The sequence below is a fragment of the Salvelinus sp. IW2-2015 genome, linkage group LG4q.1:29, assembly GCF_002910315.2.
Source record: "Salvelinus sp. IW2-2015 linkage group LG4q.1:29, ASM291031v2, whole genome shotgun sequence".
Taxonomy (NCBI): Eukaryota; Metazoa; Chordata; class Actinopteri; order Salmoniformes; family Salmonidae; genus Salvelinus; species Salvelinus sp. IW2-2015.
In genome coordinates, this window is record NC_036842.1 from 65,657,929 (window position 1) to 65,676,376 (window position 18,448).

The following is an 18,448-nucleotide window of genomic DNA, read 5'->3' on the forward strand; positions in this document are numbered from 1 at the left end:
GGTCAGATGGAGACAGAGCCAATTAAAAGCAGCTCAGTTCTGTTTCAAGTTCAGTTCTGAGTTTCAAGCTTTACCAACACAACAGGAGACGGGAGGCTCTTCCAGAAGGACTGGACATGGCCATAGGAGTGTATATCTCAAAGGTTCTGGCCATAGCCACAGTGGTAATGACCGTCTCATCTATTGGAGGAATAATTACAATGATGATTGTGTATGAGACCGAAAGAATCAAGATAAATCCTACACCACCACCAACACCTAATGCYACTATTCTGTATCCAACTGGACCACCACCCAACCTGAGACTCCCTGGAAACCTCATTCCAGAGAGATATGAAATCGTCCTACAGCCTCGCCTCTACACTGTTATAACCAACGCTACCAACCAATCTCTCATCTTCACTGGAAACTCCACTGTGTATTTTAGATGTGTGGAGAAAACCAAAACTATCTTCCTTCACAGTAAACAGAATGTGACTGATGTAACAGTGAAAGATCTTGACAATAAAAAGACCATCAACGTTAAGAACACCATACTGTATAATAATGAAAGCAACTTCTTAGAGATTCGACTGGAAGGTGTTTTAGAGGAAGATGGGAACTACAGTCTCTTTACTGCATTTGAGGGAGAGCTCCTTGATGATCTGGCTGGTTTTTACATGAGTTCATACAAAAAAGAACCAAGCACAAAGGATGACACTAAAACGTAAGTGTTTCTTTGATAACTGCTGAAAAATGAAAAATATCAATTATTTGTTGTCAGACAAATATGAAAAGAATGCTGTGAGATGGAAAATAGATTTGACTCTTATATGAAAACCCATTTACAGGTGGTTCGGGAATGAAACAATTATCGTTGAGCTTGACGAAAGGTAAGACTTGTACAAATCTGATAATATATGTTTACATCAATTGCATTACATAACTGGATTGATCGCCAACCACCACCCTAAACAGTGCTCTGGTTGGATAGAGCTTTCAGTATGATAAAGGCATGATCACATGGGCAATTTACAGGTAATAGTTGTCCAGCGACTCTGATTATAAGAGAAGCACACTTAACTCCTGAACCTGTAAAATGTCCAGACCTTTTGACCTACTGTGTCATTAGATCCAGACCTTTTGGCGAAGGCTGTTTTATGGTTACATGTAGGAGTCTATAGTATGAAAGATTATTCTGTTCCTKTCTCTTAAGTCCTGACAGGTTAGGTAAGGCAGTATCTTACTCTTTTAATATGCAGTGCTTCCTCAATGTATTAATGGTTCTGAAACCACTTGGTCATTACACCTTGACACACATGAATATGTGATCGTTACCATGCTGTAAATYAGTGACCTGCTAGTTTACAGATCACAGTGCTTGAACAGAGAGCGGACGCAAAGTTTCTCATGATTTGTATTCTATTGTACTCTCGTTTCTCTAAAAAACATGATTTGCTTRCAGATGGAATTCCAATTTCTTAAAAAAGAGCCCAAAGTGGCCTCTTCAGTGGATACGTGTACAGACGTGTGTTCCCATGTCCTCTGATTAAACCATTTTGTCTCTTTTATAAGAATTAGGGGCTCGAGCTGCAAGCAAAAAATTTTTTTAGGGGAACATGAGAGTACAATAGWATACAAATCATGAGAAACGTTGTGTCCGCTCTCTGTTCAAGCACAGTGGTCTGTAAACTAGCAGGTCACTGATYTACAGCATGGTAACGATCACATATTCATGTGTGTCAAGGTGTCATGTTTTCTAGGGAAATACAACATGTCCCTCGAAATGGGAATATGTTTCCTTATTTCTTGACATATCAAATCACCCAGCAGTTGTTAGTCCTGGCTCGTATTTACAGTATATGCTCCACTTAAGTGTTTATTGTAAAAAGACCCCCKGAGAGAATGTTGCACATTTTTCCTCTGTTCACTTCAGCAACAGCTTTGCYTCTCATTCCTTGAATAGATCAGGACAGTCATTTGACACAAATTGTTACTTCCTCATTGGCTTTACAATTACAGTACTGTATCACAATAAATGTCCATCACAGTTCATACTGTAGACATTGGAAGCTTGGATACTTTGAAAAACTGAAAAGCTAATCAAATCAAAATGAACTAACAAGCAATTATTTTCTGTATTGTATTGCTGTTGTTCAATTCTAGTTGTAATATTTATCCTATTTTTCAACAAATACTTTCCACACAGATTCATTGCTACTAGCCAAATGCAGCCAACAGATGCCAGGAAAGTATTTCCTTGTTTCGATGAGCCAGCCATGAAGGCTGAATTTAAAGTCACTATCATCCATAGGTTTGGCACGCACGCACTAGCAAATGGGAAACCCATAGGTGAGAAGCACATTTCATTCTATTGTCATACTAGGCCAAAAAGTGTCTTACATTCATACCGTATGTAGGCTATACTGTATATTCAATAAAATAGACATACACTTATGACTTCTCAATAAAYTCATCATTTTATATGCATGACTTTGTAAACTATAACCAGGTTTCCATCCAATATTTTTATGCGAGTAAAGTACTTATCAGATTTAAAAAAAATCCCAAGACAGGCCTGATGGAAACAGCACATTTTTCTGTAAACTACAAATGTTGACATAACGAAATACGGTAGACAAGATGGGATMTTTTTGTGTCGGTAAAATGTATTGTAATGAAACAGGCAGGGAGCAGGTCTCGAACYYTTGACCTTCTAGCCCGAGGTCYGGCGCGCTATCGACTGTGCCGCAAAAGCATGCTCATGCGGYAGAGTCGATTTCCGCGTTTATAAACCCAGGGTCATTACAGTATTATGCGAGAAATAGTGGTGGAAAGCTATTATACGCAAATAATAACCATCATATCGAAAGTAAACTTGGGAGTCACGCGATGACACCTTTTAGAATACTGATTGATATTCCCATGAAAATGTGTCACCTACTGTAGCTATTAATTCACAAATTATGAGGCTAATGCATGCATATACTGTTCCTATTATTTTTGCTTACATTGAGTCTGCTATTTGCTGTAGATTGTGTCAAAACAAAGCTATTTTCTTTCTTACTTTCAAAGTCAAAGTAATCAGTAAGTATTTTGTTTTTTTACTTTTAGATAGAACCCTTGTGGATATCGATGGAGAGACCTGGGAAGTCACTGGCTTTCAAACAACTAAGAAAATGTCAACATACCTCTTAGCTTTCACAGTGTCTGATTTTGATTTCATAGGTTCTAAACATGAACGAGTTGACATTAAGGTATGTATAGTTGTTGAATCATAGCTGTAATAGTGTATTATATGATATCAACAAAATGACTTGTATTTTGTAACATTTCAATAGCCATGTCAAAGAAAGTTGATACTGTAGTAAATGAAAAATGAATGGCAATTCCAGCTAGATTCCAGGCAAACTACCATACTATTTATATGTATTCAGTTTAGACTACACTGCTAATTTTCATGGTAGAGATGTGTTTACTCACCAAATCATATTGATATGATACTAAAACTCACTTTTTTATTCTCTGTTCGGTTTGTTAAAGACATATGCTCGACCAGAGGCCATAAAAGCTGGACATGCAAAATATGCTGCAGATATCACTGGAAATATACTGGCGTTCTATGAGAGTAAAGAAGTATTTGGCATGATTTATCCTTTGAGCAAGCTAGGTATGTGCACTTTTGCACCRTAACAATCTAAAATAAGCCTGGGTATATCATCACTATTCAACGATTCATTTTGATCAAATCCATCTAATCAATTCAATTCTTTACTTGAATAAATTACCTGACTAAAACATTGTAAGAAGAACACTGATAATGTTGTGAAATTCWATTAAATCATCAGCTGAAATGTATTCAAACAGCATACGGTTATGTACAACTAATGCAATATAAAATAACCTCTTTCATATCTAYTTTAGATCAGATTGCTCTACCAGACTTCAGTGCAGGTGCCATGGAGAATTGGGGCTTGGTAACATATCGTGAGACAGCTCTGCTATATGAGGAAGGGGTGTCTTCCACATCAAACAAAGAGTGGATTGCCACAGTTATTGCACATGAGCTTGCCCATCAGGTATGAAAACTMATAATTACTGTATGTCAAAATGTAGTAAAAGATGTATAATGTAAAGTTAACTACAATTCATTAAAACATGATCTTGTAATGTAGTGGCATTTACTGTAACACCACTTATATATTTTTTTCAGTGGTTTGGAAACCTGGTGACAATGAAATGGTGGAATGACCTGTGGCTGAATGAGGGATTTGCAACATATATATCCTATATGGGAGTGGATCACATTGAGCCAAAATGGAACATAGTATGTCCCCATCAACATTTAATAATTTGACTTCCATTCTCAGTATATTTGTTCTGCATCTATTGCATACGATTGCAAATTGTGGTCACACTCTGAAGAGGTTTCAAATGTTTTGTTTTTCCAGAAAGATCTGATTGTTCTAAATGACATCCAGACTGTATTTCAAGTGGATTCGTTGGCCTCATCCCATCCTCTAAGCTCTAATGAGGACGATGTTCAAACTCCTAGTGACATCACTGAGCTTTTTGATTCCATCACCTACAGCAAGGTCCGAGCCCAATGGGGGAAGAGAGACAATATCAAAAAATTATTTTTTAACATTGTACAGGAATGTTCTATATAGTGAYGCAAGGAGTTCATGTACTCTATGAATATGAACATATCTTTCCACTCTTCAGGGGGCAGCTGTGCTGAGAATGCTTTCAGATTATCTGAAGGATAAGGTGTTTATGGATGGTCTGAAAGTAAGTCAAAATATGTCTCTGTCCATTAAAGGTGTAGAATGACTTATTGTGTGGTATATTTGTTTTCCATATGGATGTATCAAAACTAATGGGAACCTTTTGTGGATCAATAATCAATTACATTTTTCTATCCAATTCTTAAGTGTGTGTAAATAATATTGTTTCAAATTGTTTCAGAAATACCTTCAGGCTTTCCAGTATAGTAATGCTGTACACAAGGACCTGTGGGAATATTTACAAGAGGTAAAATATGATACAGTAGTTTTACTAGGCCTATTAACACAAAACTCATATGTATTTCTGTGCTTTCAAGCACGTAAAAAGTATAGAATGCTTTAGCGGTATGAATACATGGTCTAAAATGCTAATGACAAGAACTTTCTAGGCGGTGGACAAYGACGGCAGCCACATTAAAGTTGCTGAAGTCATGGCAACTTGGACAATGCAAATGGGCTACCCAGTCATCACCATCAACACCACCACTGGGGACGTTTCTCAAGATCATTTCCTCCTAATTCAACCATCTGACTACAAGTAATTCCAAGAAACACCACAGAGAGAGAAAACAAATGGAAGAGATTTCCTGAACCAACGATCATGTAGAATTAGATGCTTATATAGCCCCCCAGTTTATGTTGCGTAACTTGAAAAATTGTATCTTAAATTGTAAAAAAAAATCAACATATGTCCAAACACCTGTCATAACTGTTTCTAATACATGCAAAATGACACTGCCTTARCATTCAGTTATGACATGTTTATGACAATATTATGACGCTGTTCTCATGTATATTTCAARTAAGACGTTACTATATTATTATCCTTTAAATTGGATGACATTGTAATGAATTAGGCCTACATTGAAGCATTTTATTCGCATATGTAAATATCAATGGCTGTAGGTCATAAGAGTATGCCATTGATTTTGATGAATTTATCTCTTTCATTAGTTATACATGGCATGTCCCAATCAAAGTGATGAAGGAAGGTTTAGCTCCCACAGCACTAGCTACACAAGTACTGGCTGTTCCTAAAGGTAAGGAATATTACATTGAATTAACTTACGTACACTATGTACAATTGTTTATGTATATGTATGTCTTAGTATCACCTAATKAATAACCTTTTCACCAGGGTAATTGAGAGATCTGATCGGATGAACTATGTTATGTACAGTAATTCTCCATTATTATAGATAGACTGAACATGGCAAATATCCTTCTGTATACCAGTGTTGTGTGTCTCGAGTCCGCTCTCGAGACCACATATTGAGTGTCTCGGTCTTGTCTTGGTTTTTAACTTGGTCTTGACTCGGTCTCGAACAATGAGGACTCGTTATTTCTCCCCGAGACTAGCAGAGTAGAAAACGCATAATTTTCAGCTCCCATTCAGTCAACGGATTAAAACGCTTCCACGGGTTAAATATCCACACTAATTTCATGATACATTAATATCTTGTCGCCTATTGGAACCTGGGGGGTGGGACATCCCAAGGATTCTGTTATAGCACGGACCGAATTTCTTTGCTCCGCTAATGCAGGTTGGCATTTGTTGGGATGACTCATGTACTGGAGGAAGCTCTGCAGGGTAAWCAATAGCTGGCACAGTCATACAATCATCTGATTTGAAACCTAACCACGCTGATAACATTATGCCTAACACTGATCTTGAATAAAGACCAAAAATCTAATTTTTGTTTTCATTAATTTTTAGTATTTAAAGACAATTTTTACTTTGCCACTGGCCAATCTAGTGGAAATCGCTTAGCTCTGCCTCCAGGACAAGATTAATCCCAATAAACGTCACCTGCGCAGCTAGTAGGGAAGTATGGGATTACTATTAGTAAGGGCCAGTAGCGATTTTAGCATGTACAGTCGTGGCCAAAAGTTTTGAGAATGACACAAATATAAATTTTCACAAAGTTTGCTGCTTCAGTGTCTTTAGATATTTTTGTCAGGTGTTACTATGGAATACTGAAGTATAATTACAAGCATTTCATATGTGTCAAAGGCTTTTATTGACARTTACATGAAGTTGATGCAAAGAGTCAATACTTGCAGTGTTGACCCTTCTTTTTCAAAACCTCTGCAATCCGCCCTGGCATGCTGTCAATTAACTTCTGGGCCACATCCTGACTGATGGCAGCCCATTCTTGCATAATCAATGCTTGGAGTTTGTCAGAATTTGTGGGTTTTTGTTTGTCCATCCGCCTCTTGAGGATTGACCACAAGTTCTMAATGGGATTAAGGTCTGGGGAGTTTCCTGGCCATGGACCCAAAATATCAATGTTTTGTTCCCCGAGCCACTTAGTTATCACTTTTGCCTTATGGCAAGKTGCTCCATCATGCTGGAAAAGGCAATGTTCGTCACCAAACTGTTCCTGGATGGTTGAGAGAATGTTCCTCTCTGAGGATGTGTTGGTACCAGTCTTTATTCATGGCTGTGTTCTTAGGCAAAATTGTGAGTGAGCCCACTCCCTTGGCTGAGAAGCAACCCCACACATGAATGTTCTCAGGATGACACAGGACTGATGGCATGACACAGGACTGATGGTAGCGCTCACCTTGTCTTCTCTGGACAAGCTTTTGTCCAGAGAAGACAAGCCCCAAACAATCGGAAAGGGGATTCATCAGAGAAAATGAATTTACCCCAGTCCTCAGCAGTCCAATCCCTGTACCTTTTGCAGAATATCAGTCTGTCCCTGATGTTTTTCCTGGAGAGAAGTGGCTTCTTTGCTGCCCTTCTTGACACCAGGCCATCCTCCAAAAGTCTTCGCCTCACTGTGCGTGCAGATGCACTCACACCTGCCCGCTGCCATTCCTGAACAAGCTTGTTACTGGTGGCGCACCGATCCTGCAGCTGAATCAACTTTAGGAGATGGTCCTGGCTCTTGCTGGACTTTCTTGGGCGCCCTGAAGCCTTCTTCACAACAATTGAACCGCTCTCCTTGAAGTTCTTGATGATCCGATAAATGGTTGATATAGGTGCAATCGTACTGGCAGCAATATCCTTGCCTGTGAAGCCCTTTTTGTTGCTAAGCAATGATGACGGCACGTGTTTCCTTGCAGGTAACCATGGTTGACAGAGGAATRACAATGAKTCCAAGCACCACCCTCCTTTTGAAGCTTCCAGTCTGTTATTCGAACTCAATCAGCATGACAGAGTGATCTCCAGCCATGTCCTCGTCAACACTCACACCTGTGTTAACGAGAGAATCACTGACATTATGTCAGCTGGGCCTTTTGTGGCAGAGCTGAAATGCAGAGGAAATGTTTTTTGGGGATTCAGTTAATTTGCATGGCAAAGAGGGACTTTGCAATTAATTGCAATTCATCTGATCAATCTTCATAACATTCTGGAGTATATGCAAATTGCCATCATACAAACTGAGGCAGCAGACTTTGTGAAAATTAATATTTGTGTCATTGTCAAAACTTTTGGCCACGACTGTACATCTTGGTGGGGGGGAAAAAAAATTAAGTGGGATGCATGCCAGAAAAGCCACAACACTAAACAATACATTAATTGCACTATAAYGGTGACAAACGTTGCCCACAGACTGATAGGGCCTACATAAAGCTGTCCCAACAGCAGTCCCAACATCTTACCGCTGCTACACCTGGCTATCAGCGGAGCCTTGTCTGGCAGCGAAACAGTTCATTCAGCCTCATTTACTGCCTTTAAAAAAACATAGCTGATATGACTGACTTGCTTAAACAAATGTGGTTGACAATTGAGCTGTACAAACTATGGCGCAAGGGGATGAGAAGCGGATAAGAGGGCAATCCRTATTTTAAATGAWGACATTAATGAGCGAGCTAGGACTGACGTAGTTAATATAACTATTTGTTTAGCACTTTTGAAATGTACAGAGACAGAATTCAGAACATGAGCCGTTCTTACAGTGTTCTCCCTGTACACCAAGTCAGAACCGTTGKATAAATAAAGGGGGGTAAATAGACCAAATTATTAGGGTGASGCACATGGGCTACTAACATCTTACTACACAGCATACACTTAGTATTACTTTGTTAGTTACAGTATACATATCTCCCTGGCATATTACATAATTTATGTAGCTGCATACARTACATTTTTGGACTCRCCTTGTTGTGCTATGCTCACTTGAACAGGAAGGTGGCTTGGCAGTCCTTCATGGGCAAATTTTGTCATCAAAGTCTGGCATTCTCTAGATTTATGGTGCTTTCAAAACAACTGGGAACTCTGAAAAAATGAGGTCAAATCATGATGACGTCATTGATCTTCAGGTCGTAGCTCTAGAAAGAGGCCCGATTTACAATTCTGAGTTGGATGACTGTTCAAAATGTATTTTCCCAGTCGGAGCTCGTTTATTCCTGACTTCCCAGTTGTCTTGAACTCACTGAAGTCAAGTTTTCGCAGTTGTTTTGAGCRTGGCACAAATCATGCTTCATTGACAGCATGGCYAATGTTGAATGTTTATMATTTTAAACTTGGAAAAGAGACCCAGATTTGGGACCACACAGCCACTGYCACTGATTCCTTCCAAACCACTCATTGTTGAATTTGCGATTTCCAACTTGTTGTGTAATGTTTATGTGCAATGGCTGATGAGCACCRATACGTTTTATCTATAATTTCTCTTCATTATTTMTCTTCATATGACAAGRATTGAAAGGATTTGATAGTAGATTGTCGACTTGATTCATGATGATGACTGCTAGCTAAGATTTTGAAAGTATGATGTTGACATGATCAGTCCAATCAAAGCTACTGTAGACATAACGTGATTTGACATCATTTTTATCTGTGTCCAATGACCTTGAGCCATCTTGGATGGGCACTTTTAATGTAACTCTATGGCAGCACCCAAGGGGCTTGAATTGTCTAGCTATACCCTTAGAGTTGGCGGTGACGTAGTGTTCCAATGAGTGACAGAACACTRAGCCAATCACGGCKCAATGCTCCGTATTTTCTGCTGGCTTGCCCCACCACAGAAAGCACTGAGCTAGGCTGAAACACCTGCATTAACTCAATKATATATMTTTTTTTACATTGTTTGCAAACTGATATGTGACACATATTMATGCCAAAATAACACRCAAAACAGGCAAKCCCCCTCAAAAAAAATATATAGATATTTTATATATACATATATTTTTTGTGCTAAAAATGTGGGGCTGATTGACAGGTCGCCACTGGTAAGGGCAGAACAGGAAGTTGTTACATATTTAGTATTTTTATCTATTATTTAGAGACCCGTTTGGGTTAGTGATCATTTGTAGAGTAGCTCTCTATTTTCCCTCTGCTTGCATTTTTTCACCATTCTGAATGTCAAATTCTGGAGGTGATTTGAAACAATTACAATCATGTCCTTAAATTGGACTCGCATTGATCGCATCATTAACTCGGTCTCGGCCCCCTCGCCTCGGTCTTGACTCAGTCTCTGCCCCCTTGCCTCGGTCTTGATTCGGTCTCCACCCCCTCGCCTCAGTCTTGAATTGGTCTCCCTTTAGGTGGCCTCGAACACAACATTGCTGTATACTGTATGATAACAGCAAACCCAACTAATTAAATGGTGCTAGTCAGTAGTTCTGTCAATAAAAACCTAATTGAGTCAAAATGTTACTTTCATGTTTTGTATTTGCTCAACAGAGCGGAAGTCAGCATTCAAGTCTGAAGATGGCAAGTGGGTGCTTGCCAACATAAACTGTATGGGATATTTCAGAGTCAACTACGATCCAGCAAATTGGGATAGACTGCTCTCTCAGCTGGAAACGAATATTCATGTAAGTCTTCCTCATTTGTGTGGAACAGTATTGTTCATACAGTCCTAGTCGGACACAAAACAGCACATTATTGCAGGTGCTTAGAAGGCTGAACTTGTGTACAATCATGAACTGTCCTTGACAGAATAAACAATGTAGCATTTTCTAAGGAGACTAGGTGATATTTTGTTATGGTAAGAAATATTTGGAGAGAATGTGCTGGACAAGGTGTTTGTAAGTACATTCTTGTGAGTACATTGAAGAATGCCGGACACCTGGCATGCATCAKCTATTTGAAACCCCTTGTCACAGACCATGGAGCATGACCCYTAATAAGTCAAATAAGATAATATGCTAGCTYCCTTGTGTAGTTTGCTTTAATAATTAGAATTCATTTGATTTATTCACAGGAAATTCCACTCATCAACCGGGGACAGCTTATTGATGATGCATTCAACCTGGCAAGGTAGTCTCATCTAAGACTGATAAGTTCATGGTTTTCCTTCAAAATGTATATTCTGGTACACGTCTTACACATTATAGGGATTGCATTTTCATGGTTTGAAATCTGATGGAAATCATACTTTCATGATGCAATTAATATCCTCTTTGGACTGCTAAGGTCTTCTTACAGTTGAAGTCAGAAGTTTACATACATCTTAGCCAAATACATTYAAACTCAGTTTTTCACAATTCCTGACATTTAATCCTAGTAAAAATTCCCTGTTTTAGGTCAGTTAGGATCACCACTTTATTTTAAGAATGTGAAATGTCAGAATAATAGTAGAGATAATGATTTATTTCAGCTTTTATTTCTTTCATCACATTCCCAGTGGGCTGTCTCTTATACACATCTAGATGTGTATAAGAGACAGGTTGAAGTCAGAAGTTTACATACATCTTAGCCAAATACATTCAAACTCAGTTTTTCACAATTCCTGACATTTAATCCTAGTAAAAATTCCCTGTTTTAGGTCAGTTAGGATCACCACTTTATTTTAAGAATGTGAAATGTCAGAATAATAGTAGAGTTTATTTCTTTCATCACATTCCCAGTGGGTCAGAAGTGGGTCAGAAGTTTACATACACTCAATTAGTATTTGGTAGCATTGCCTTGAAATTGTTTAACTTGGGTCAAACGTTTTGGGGAGCCTTCCACAAGCTTCCCACAATAAGTTGGGTGAATTTTGGCCCATTCCTCCTGACAGAGCTGGTGTAACTGAGTCAGGTTTGTAGGCTTCCGGAGTCAGGTTTCCGGAGACACCTGAAACCCCACCTCTTTAAGGAATACCTAGGATCTGTCTCTTATACACATCTAGATGTGTATAAGAGACAGCAATATATCCACATCATTTTCCTCTCTCAATATGCCATCTATTTTGTGAAGTGCACCAGTTCCTCCTGCAGCAAAGCACCCCCACAACATGATGCTGCCACCCCTGTGCTTCACGGTTGGGATGGTGTTCTTCGGCTTGCAAGCGTTCCCCTTTTTCCTCCAAACATAATGATGGTCATTATGGCCAAACAGTTCTACTTTTGTTTCATCAGACCAGAGGACATTTCTCCAAAAAGTACGATCTTTGTCCCCATGTGCAGTTGCAAACCGTAGTCTGTCTTTTTTATGGCGGTTTTTGAGCAGTGGCTTCTTCCTTGCTGAGCTGCCTTTCAGGTTATGTCGATATAGGACTCGTTTTACCATGGATATAGATACTTTTGTACCTGTTTCCTCCAGCATCTTCACAAGGTCCTTTGCTGTTGTTCTGGGATTGATTAGCACTTTTCGCACCAAAGTACGTTCATCTCTAGGAGACAGAATGCGTCTCCTTCCTGAGCGGTATGATGGCTGCGTGGTCCCATGGTGTTTATACTTGCGTACTATTGTTTGTACAGATGAACGTGTTACCTTCAGGTGTTTGGAAATTGCTCCCAAGGATGAACCAGACATGTGGAGGTCTACAATTATTTGTCTGAGGTCTTGGCTGATTTCTTTTGATTTTCCCATAATGTCAAGCAAAGAGGCACTGACTTTGAAGGTAGGCCTTGAAATACATCCACAGGTACACCTCCAATTGACTCAAATGATGTCAATTAGCCTGTCAGAAGCTTCTAAAGCCATGACATCATTTTCTGGAATTTTCCAAGCTGTTTAAATGCACAGTCAACTTAGTGTATGTAAACTTCTGACCCACTGGAATTGTGATACAGTGAATTATAAGTGAAATAATCTGTCTGTAAACAATTGTTGGAAAATTACTTGTGTCATGCACAAAGTAGATGTCCTAACCGACTTGCCAAAACTATAGTTTGTTAACAAGAGTGGTTAAAAAACCTAAGTGTATGTAAACTTCCGACTTCAACTGTATATGATGTATTAAATGTTTATCTAGGGCCAATCATATTAATGTGACACTGGCTCTGAGAACTACCAAGTACCTCCGGAATGACACAGAGTACATACCATGGGAATCAGCACTGAGAAACCTGGACTATTTCATTCTCATGTTTGATCGCTCCGAGGTCTATGGCCCAATGCAGGTCAGTACTCAAATACAGATACTGTACATTAAAGCACCCTGTTATCATAGGAAACTGTATTACTACACAGTTGAGTGACAAATAAGAGTGTAATAGTATTTTCTTTTTTGCTATTCCCAGGCATACATGCGAAAGCAAGTTGGTGGCCTTTATCAACATTTTGAAAATGTCACTACAGTCCCCGAGGATCATTCTGAACAGTGAGATCTTTTCTTCTCCCATAATCATCTGATATTCCCTCTCTGTAAGTATGTTATTAACATGTTATTATTTGTTCGCAGGTACAACCAGATTAATGCCATCTCAGTCGCATGCAGCAATGACATTGAAGACTGCCAAAAAATGACAAAAAAGCTCTTTGACAACTGGATGACAAACAAAACCATCAATCCGTAAGGAATTGAGTTTCATCAAACCAACATAGCCAGATGCACTTAGCACTGTATTCCACAGTTGAATGGGGTAGTCATATCATTCATAAAACATACACATTTATAACCTGTAATATGCATGATATTGATTCAATAACATAATACCAGAATGTTATATGGTATTTTTGATATATTGAGTGTTTTGATCCTTTTAACTTTAATGAACAGATACTGCTTCTCTATGATTATCCCCTCTGTCATAGCATACAACCCAACCTGAAGGCCACCATCTACTGCCAAGCTATAGCTGCTGGGGGAGAGAAGGAATGGGAATTCGCTTGGGGCAAGTTCCAGAATGCCACCACAGCATCGGAGAAAGACAAATTAAGATTTTCCCTCTCATGCACCAGGAAGATCTGGCTCCTGAACAGGTTAGATTGTTTCCCTCTGTACCACCCTCTTCTGGGACATTAACTTTAGTTACTGTGCAACMATTTAACAGACTTTTCCTTCTTATCTTGCAGATACCTTGAGTACACTTTGAACCCTGACAAGATAAGAAAAATGGATGCCGTTTCTACCATCAACTACATAGCCAGGAATGTGGCAGGGCAAGCAATAGCCTGGAATTTTGTACGCGCCCACTGGAACTACATCAGCTTGGAGTATGTTTGTTTCTGTTGTTAAGTACTGTACATAGGGTTAATGTTACGACAAACAAGCCAGAGAACTAAGTTCCTTTCCAACTGAAATAATGGACCCATGATCTACTAGCAATTATACAGCTTATGTTTTTTGTATGGTGTCTCATAAAAATCACCTAAATAAACCTCAAGCAATATAMCAATAAGGAAGGCGTAGACTGATCAACCATGTCTGGTACTAAGGTCTCCTTGGGCAATCAGAGGAAATCACCTCTGCTCTAATTTATCTTCCATTTGTTTGGAGTTGCCAGGCAGTCATCTAAATTGGCTTCTATCAAACTGCTTGCTGAGCAAACATGCTAATCTCACCTCTGCCCTCCGCCCTCTTCCTCAGSTACGGAGGAGGGATCATGTCATTTGGCCGCCTGATTGAGGGAGTGACGCAGAGATTTTCCACGGACTTTGAGCTCCAAGAGGTGAGCTTCTCCCTATTWGTAACAGGCAGGCCTACAACAATATCTGAGTCACAAACCTCTCCTCCTTTGCCTCGATGACTAAATAGAATGTAGTGATTAAGTTGTAATGTCTGGGGATGAGAGACTAGGTTCAGCTGGTGGGAGTTGAATTTTGAGTAATAGCACTAATTACTGGTTTCCGCCCTAATTCTAACTTTTTCCTGATTGTTATTGTGCAGCTGAGGCAGTTCCAGAGCGACTATAATGAAGAGGAATTGGGTTCTGCGAGCAGGGCCCTAGAGCAAGCCATTGAGAGAACCCAGGCCAACATTAAATGGGTGAAGGAAAACAAGCAGACTGTTCTGGAGTGGTTCAGAAAAGAATCAAGTGAGGGCAGCTGAACTGAGCTGTTGGGATGAAAAACAGATTTTATTTCATTCTAATTACATACGAAAACAGGTTCCATATAATCAACATGCAATATTATTCTAAAATAAATATGTATATTTCAATGTTTGAAAGGAATTACGTCACTTTTAATTCAACAGGAAATTCTGTTTTATTTCAACAAGTAACAAATCCACCATTTATTTTTGAGACTTGCCAATATTKTTTACACTGACAAAGTCAAATCCAAAGAAAGTACTTTCTCAGGTTCATTGACAACTACGATTATTTTGTTAAGACTATCAAACAACACGCAACTATAGCAATAATATGTCTTTATGTATTTGTAAAAGTATTATGTACCAAAGTATTGCATATTGTATCTTGCCATTTTCCTTTTTTAAATCAATGTAAATGTTTGTGCTATCATGTCAGGAGGCGTGAGGAATATTCAACAATAAATATATACATAATTGTATCTAAGTGTATYATTTGTTAGTAAAGGGCTCAGAAAAACTGAGAGACATTTATTTTATTTGTTACATGTACACAAGTAATGTATTCATTCATGTTGGTAACCCAAACAGTTTCTAATCTTTTTTGGAGAATGCATGATTTAAAATCACCCACTGTAGCCTACATCTATTTCGCAACTTCACACATTTGCACACACTGATAATCTGATTAGCAGACAATGGCTACTCTACTAGTAAAAGTTATAACTCTGCCCTTGCATGACCACTCTTACCCAATTGATGGTTTACATTTTGGATGACACACATCATTAGAACAACCCCATCAGATAAATTGCCATTTGTTTTATTACAAGGTTAATATGTGCAGTACATATCATTTGTACCCTTCTACAAACAAGGATACATTTTCAATAGAGAGATAATAGAGAAGTAAAGCATGCATGACGTTTACCAAAGACAGGTTCAAAGCAATACATGTACACCCCTACACCGAAGATACACTGCAATAGCCAGATTTGTCAATTTCTTGTAGAGAACTCTATATTACAAAAGGAGTGCTGAATAAAAAATGAAACGACCCTCTTCCTCTTTAGTGTGCATATGCTGCACAAGCAATGTCGRAGGGTGGAACCGTGGAGTACAAACCAACACAGGAATAAGGAGGTTTTACTGTGCAATTCCATTCATCTCCTCAATCATCCTAAAATAGAAACACAGTGATAGGGGTTTCAAAWTTGAAATGGGGTGTCATAAAAGATATAGAGTACAGAGAAAATGCTATAATGTATGTAGATCATTTAATTAGACAGTAGATAATGTTTTACATGTTCTTCAAAAATTAGCAAGGGAAAAAAAATCGTGCCTCAGGAATCTCCCGCTCCTCTTACCCATTCCTCCTCATCTGCTCCCTCGCCATGGCCTTCAGACTTCGTTGCACTGCTGGCATCRGATTTGTTGGACATTATTTTGTCTGTCCACGATGCTCCTGCTTCTTTGTCTCCGGCAAAATTGCATTTGGTCACTGTGCCTCCATCGACTTTGGCCAAGGAAACTGAAAGAGCAGACCAAAACTAAGTACATAATGCTGATCCTGTCTAGAGCTACAATCAAACTGGGAGTGGAACTTCGGTTTAGGCTAATTTTCAAGGGATTGCTGAACATCAAACTTACAAATAAATGGGCCATCKCCTTTGGTTTTCAGTCGAATGTCCTGGCCTGTTTCTAGTTCAGTCTTGCTCATCTCTCCCTCTGGGTACCAGAAAGCATAGGTCCCACTTAGACAGTGTTTCCCTGTCACTTTCACCAGATCCTCCTTAGTCACTAGGTTTTCCAGCTGGACCTCAGTGAGGCAATCAGTCTCTCCTTTAGCCTCCACCTCTGCATGGTAGAAACAAACAAACACACCAGTTCAGATAGCACCACTAGAGTTGTTTTTACAAAGAATATAGTATGGTGGTAAATTAATGTTTTTACATCATTTTGAGAGTCCTTGAACAAGCTTTGATAAGTAAATGTAAGGTGTTACCAATAAGGTATCTTCTAACTAAATCATCTGACCTTAGACTGTAGGCCTATTCACAATATTGTATGAAGTGGATAAGAATACTCACTGAATGATGACATGAGATAACCTGTGTTGACCTTTTTGGTATCACTGAAGTTTGGTTCAATTTCCATTCCTTTAGCATCAAATTTCCTTTGGTGGATTCGACTAGGTTTGATGTATAGGACATAGAAACGGTCCTGCCAATACAGCACAACATGTGGCAATCTAGATTGTTTAAATTAGGAGTCCTAGAAAACCAAGTAGGCCTAGTTCCTCATGTGGTCATCACTTTCATTTTAGTACAATTAGCCAGCAGTTGAACTACTTTAGGCAGAGAAGAACAATGATATAAATAAAATAGCCTAATAACAATCAAATAGCCTAATCATATTTTATTGAAGAGGTTATTCTATGATGTCAGTTTACCTTCTGATTGTTGACGTCAGTGATAACATGGCGTGAGACATCAACCAACTTTCCCTCTAATATGACACCTAGACCACTGTGGGAGAAAAGGATTGTAGGCTCCAGTATACCATTTTTCAGGACTGTAGTTTAGCCTATATGCATGCACGAATTCTTTTTTTTCTTCTCTTTCTTTCTCTCTCTCTCTCTCTCTCTCTCTCTCTCACACACACACTCACAGAGCCATCTACTGCATTTAATAAAACATTAGGCATATTTAAGTATTATATTGTATCTCTATGCAGTATTATAGTTTATCTTTATGCAGAATTACAGGCAGCGCAATAGCTTTGATCTGCATCACGGCATCATACCTCTGATATGAGGAGGGGGACCACGCGTGCTCAATCTTTTCATTATGAACAGGTTTATTCTGCAAGGACGTATTGTTATAAATTCGGCTCATTTTTTACTCTAGAGAAAGCAACAATCACACCGTTTTGATACTCGAAAAACCGAAGCAAAACTATCCCGTGACTTCCTGATTCTACGTCAATGAGGCAAAAGTTTTGTTGTGCTCGTTTTGAAAGTCGGTGTGTCCCGAAATTATGTAAACGGCACACCACTGGAATTGACGGCCAAAAGCACTGAGTAAAACAGGTGAGTAAAACATCAATCAGATCAGAAAAAACAAGAGTATAAATGTTTGATAGTGAAATTAAATTATTCTGTTTGCTATTGGAACATTGGCTCTGATTCCAATAGGCTGACCCATAACGGTCTATGATGATGTGAATGGGCAGGAGAGGAGGCTGGTTGGAGGAGCTATAGGAGGAAGGGCTTATTGTAATGGCTGGAATGGAATTCATGGAACGGAGTCAAACATGTGGTTTCCATATGTTTGATACCTTTCCATTTATTCCATTCCAGCCATCACAATGAGTCTGTCCTCCCATAGCTCCTCCCACCAGCCTCCTCTGATGGGCAGCAGCCTACTACCTCTCCTAGGTCCAGGACTCTCCACCACTAATGCTTTCTTACGCAGTAGGTATAGAGTTGTTCTGCTAAGCATTCTGCATGTGCCCCCTGTGTATTTTTCATATATCCTATTT

At 39.1% G+C, this 18,448-nt stretch overlaps 2 protein-coding genes across 3 annotated transcripts; one reads left to right on the plus strand and one right to left on the minus strand.

Annotated features, from left to right (window-relative positions):
- The first annotated feature begins 35 nt into the window (after positions 1–35).
- LOC111962384 (aminopeptidase N) lies at positions 36–15,387 on the plus strand. The gene is made up of 21 exons (XM_023985437.2): positions 36–706; positions 831–872; positions 2,189–2,331; positions 3,094–3,236; positions 3,523–3,649; positions 3,904–4,058; positions 4,193–4,306; positions 4,431–4,574; positions 4,705–4,770; positions 4,948–5,013; positions 5,156–5,304; positions 5,721–5,806; positions 10,405–10,538; positions 10,928–10,983; positions 12,905–13,052; positions 13,173–13,252; positions 13,334–13,444; positions 13,687–13,854; positions 13,948–14,088; positions 14,462–14,543; positions 14,762–15,387. Exons 1-21 carry the CDS (start codon positions 117–119, stop codon positions 14,921–14,923), a joined length of 2,907 nt encoding a protein of 968 aa, XP_023841205.1. The 5' UTR covers positions 36–116; the 3' UTR covers positions 14,924–15,387.
- Positions 15,388–15,712: 325 nt separating this feature from the next.
- Positions 15,713–17,929, minus strand: arpin (actin related protein 2/3 complex inhibitor). Of its 2 annotated transcripts, none has more exons than XM_070443037.1 (6): positions 17,711–17,929; positions 17,358–17,433; positions 16,996–17,128; positions 16,556–16,762; positions 16,248–16,436; positions 15,713–16,085 (listed from the first exon to the last, which is right to left on the minus strand). In XM_070443037.1, the coding sequence occupies exons 1-5, from the start codon at positions 17,800–17,802 to the stop codon at positions 16,249–16,251; spliced, it is 696 nt and encodes a 231-aa protein (XP_070299138.1). In that variant the 5' UTR covers positions 17,803–17,929; the 3' UTR covers positions 15,713–16,085; position 16,248. The 2 variants fall into 2 exon arrangements, with proteins under 2 accessions (XP_070299138.1, XP_023841210.1); XM_023985442.1 differs by having other exon boundaries at positions 16,273–16,436; positions 17,711–17,923.
- Positions 17,930–18,448: the final 519 nt, after the last annotated feature.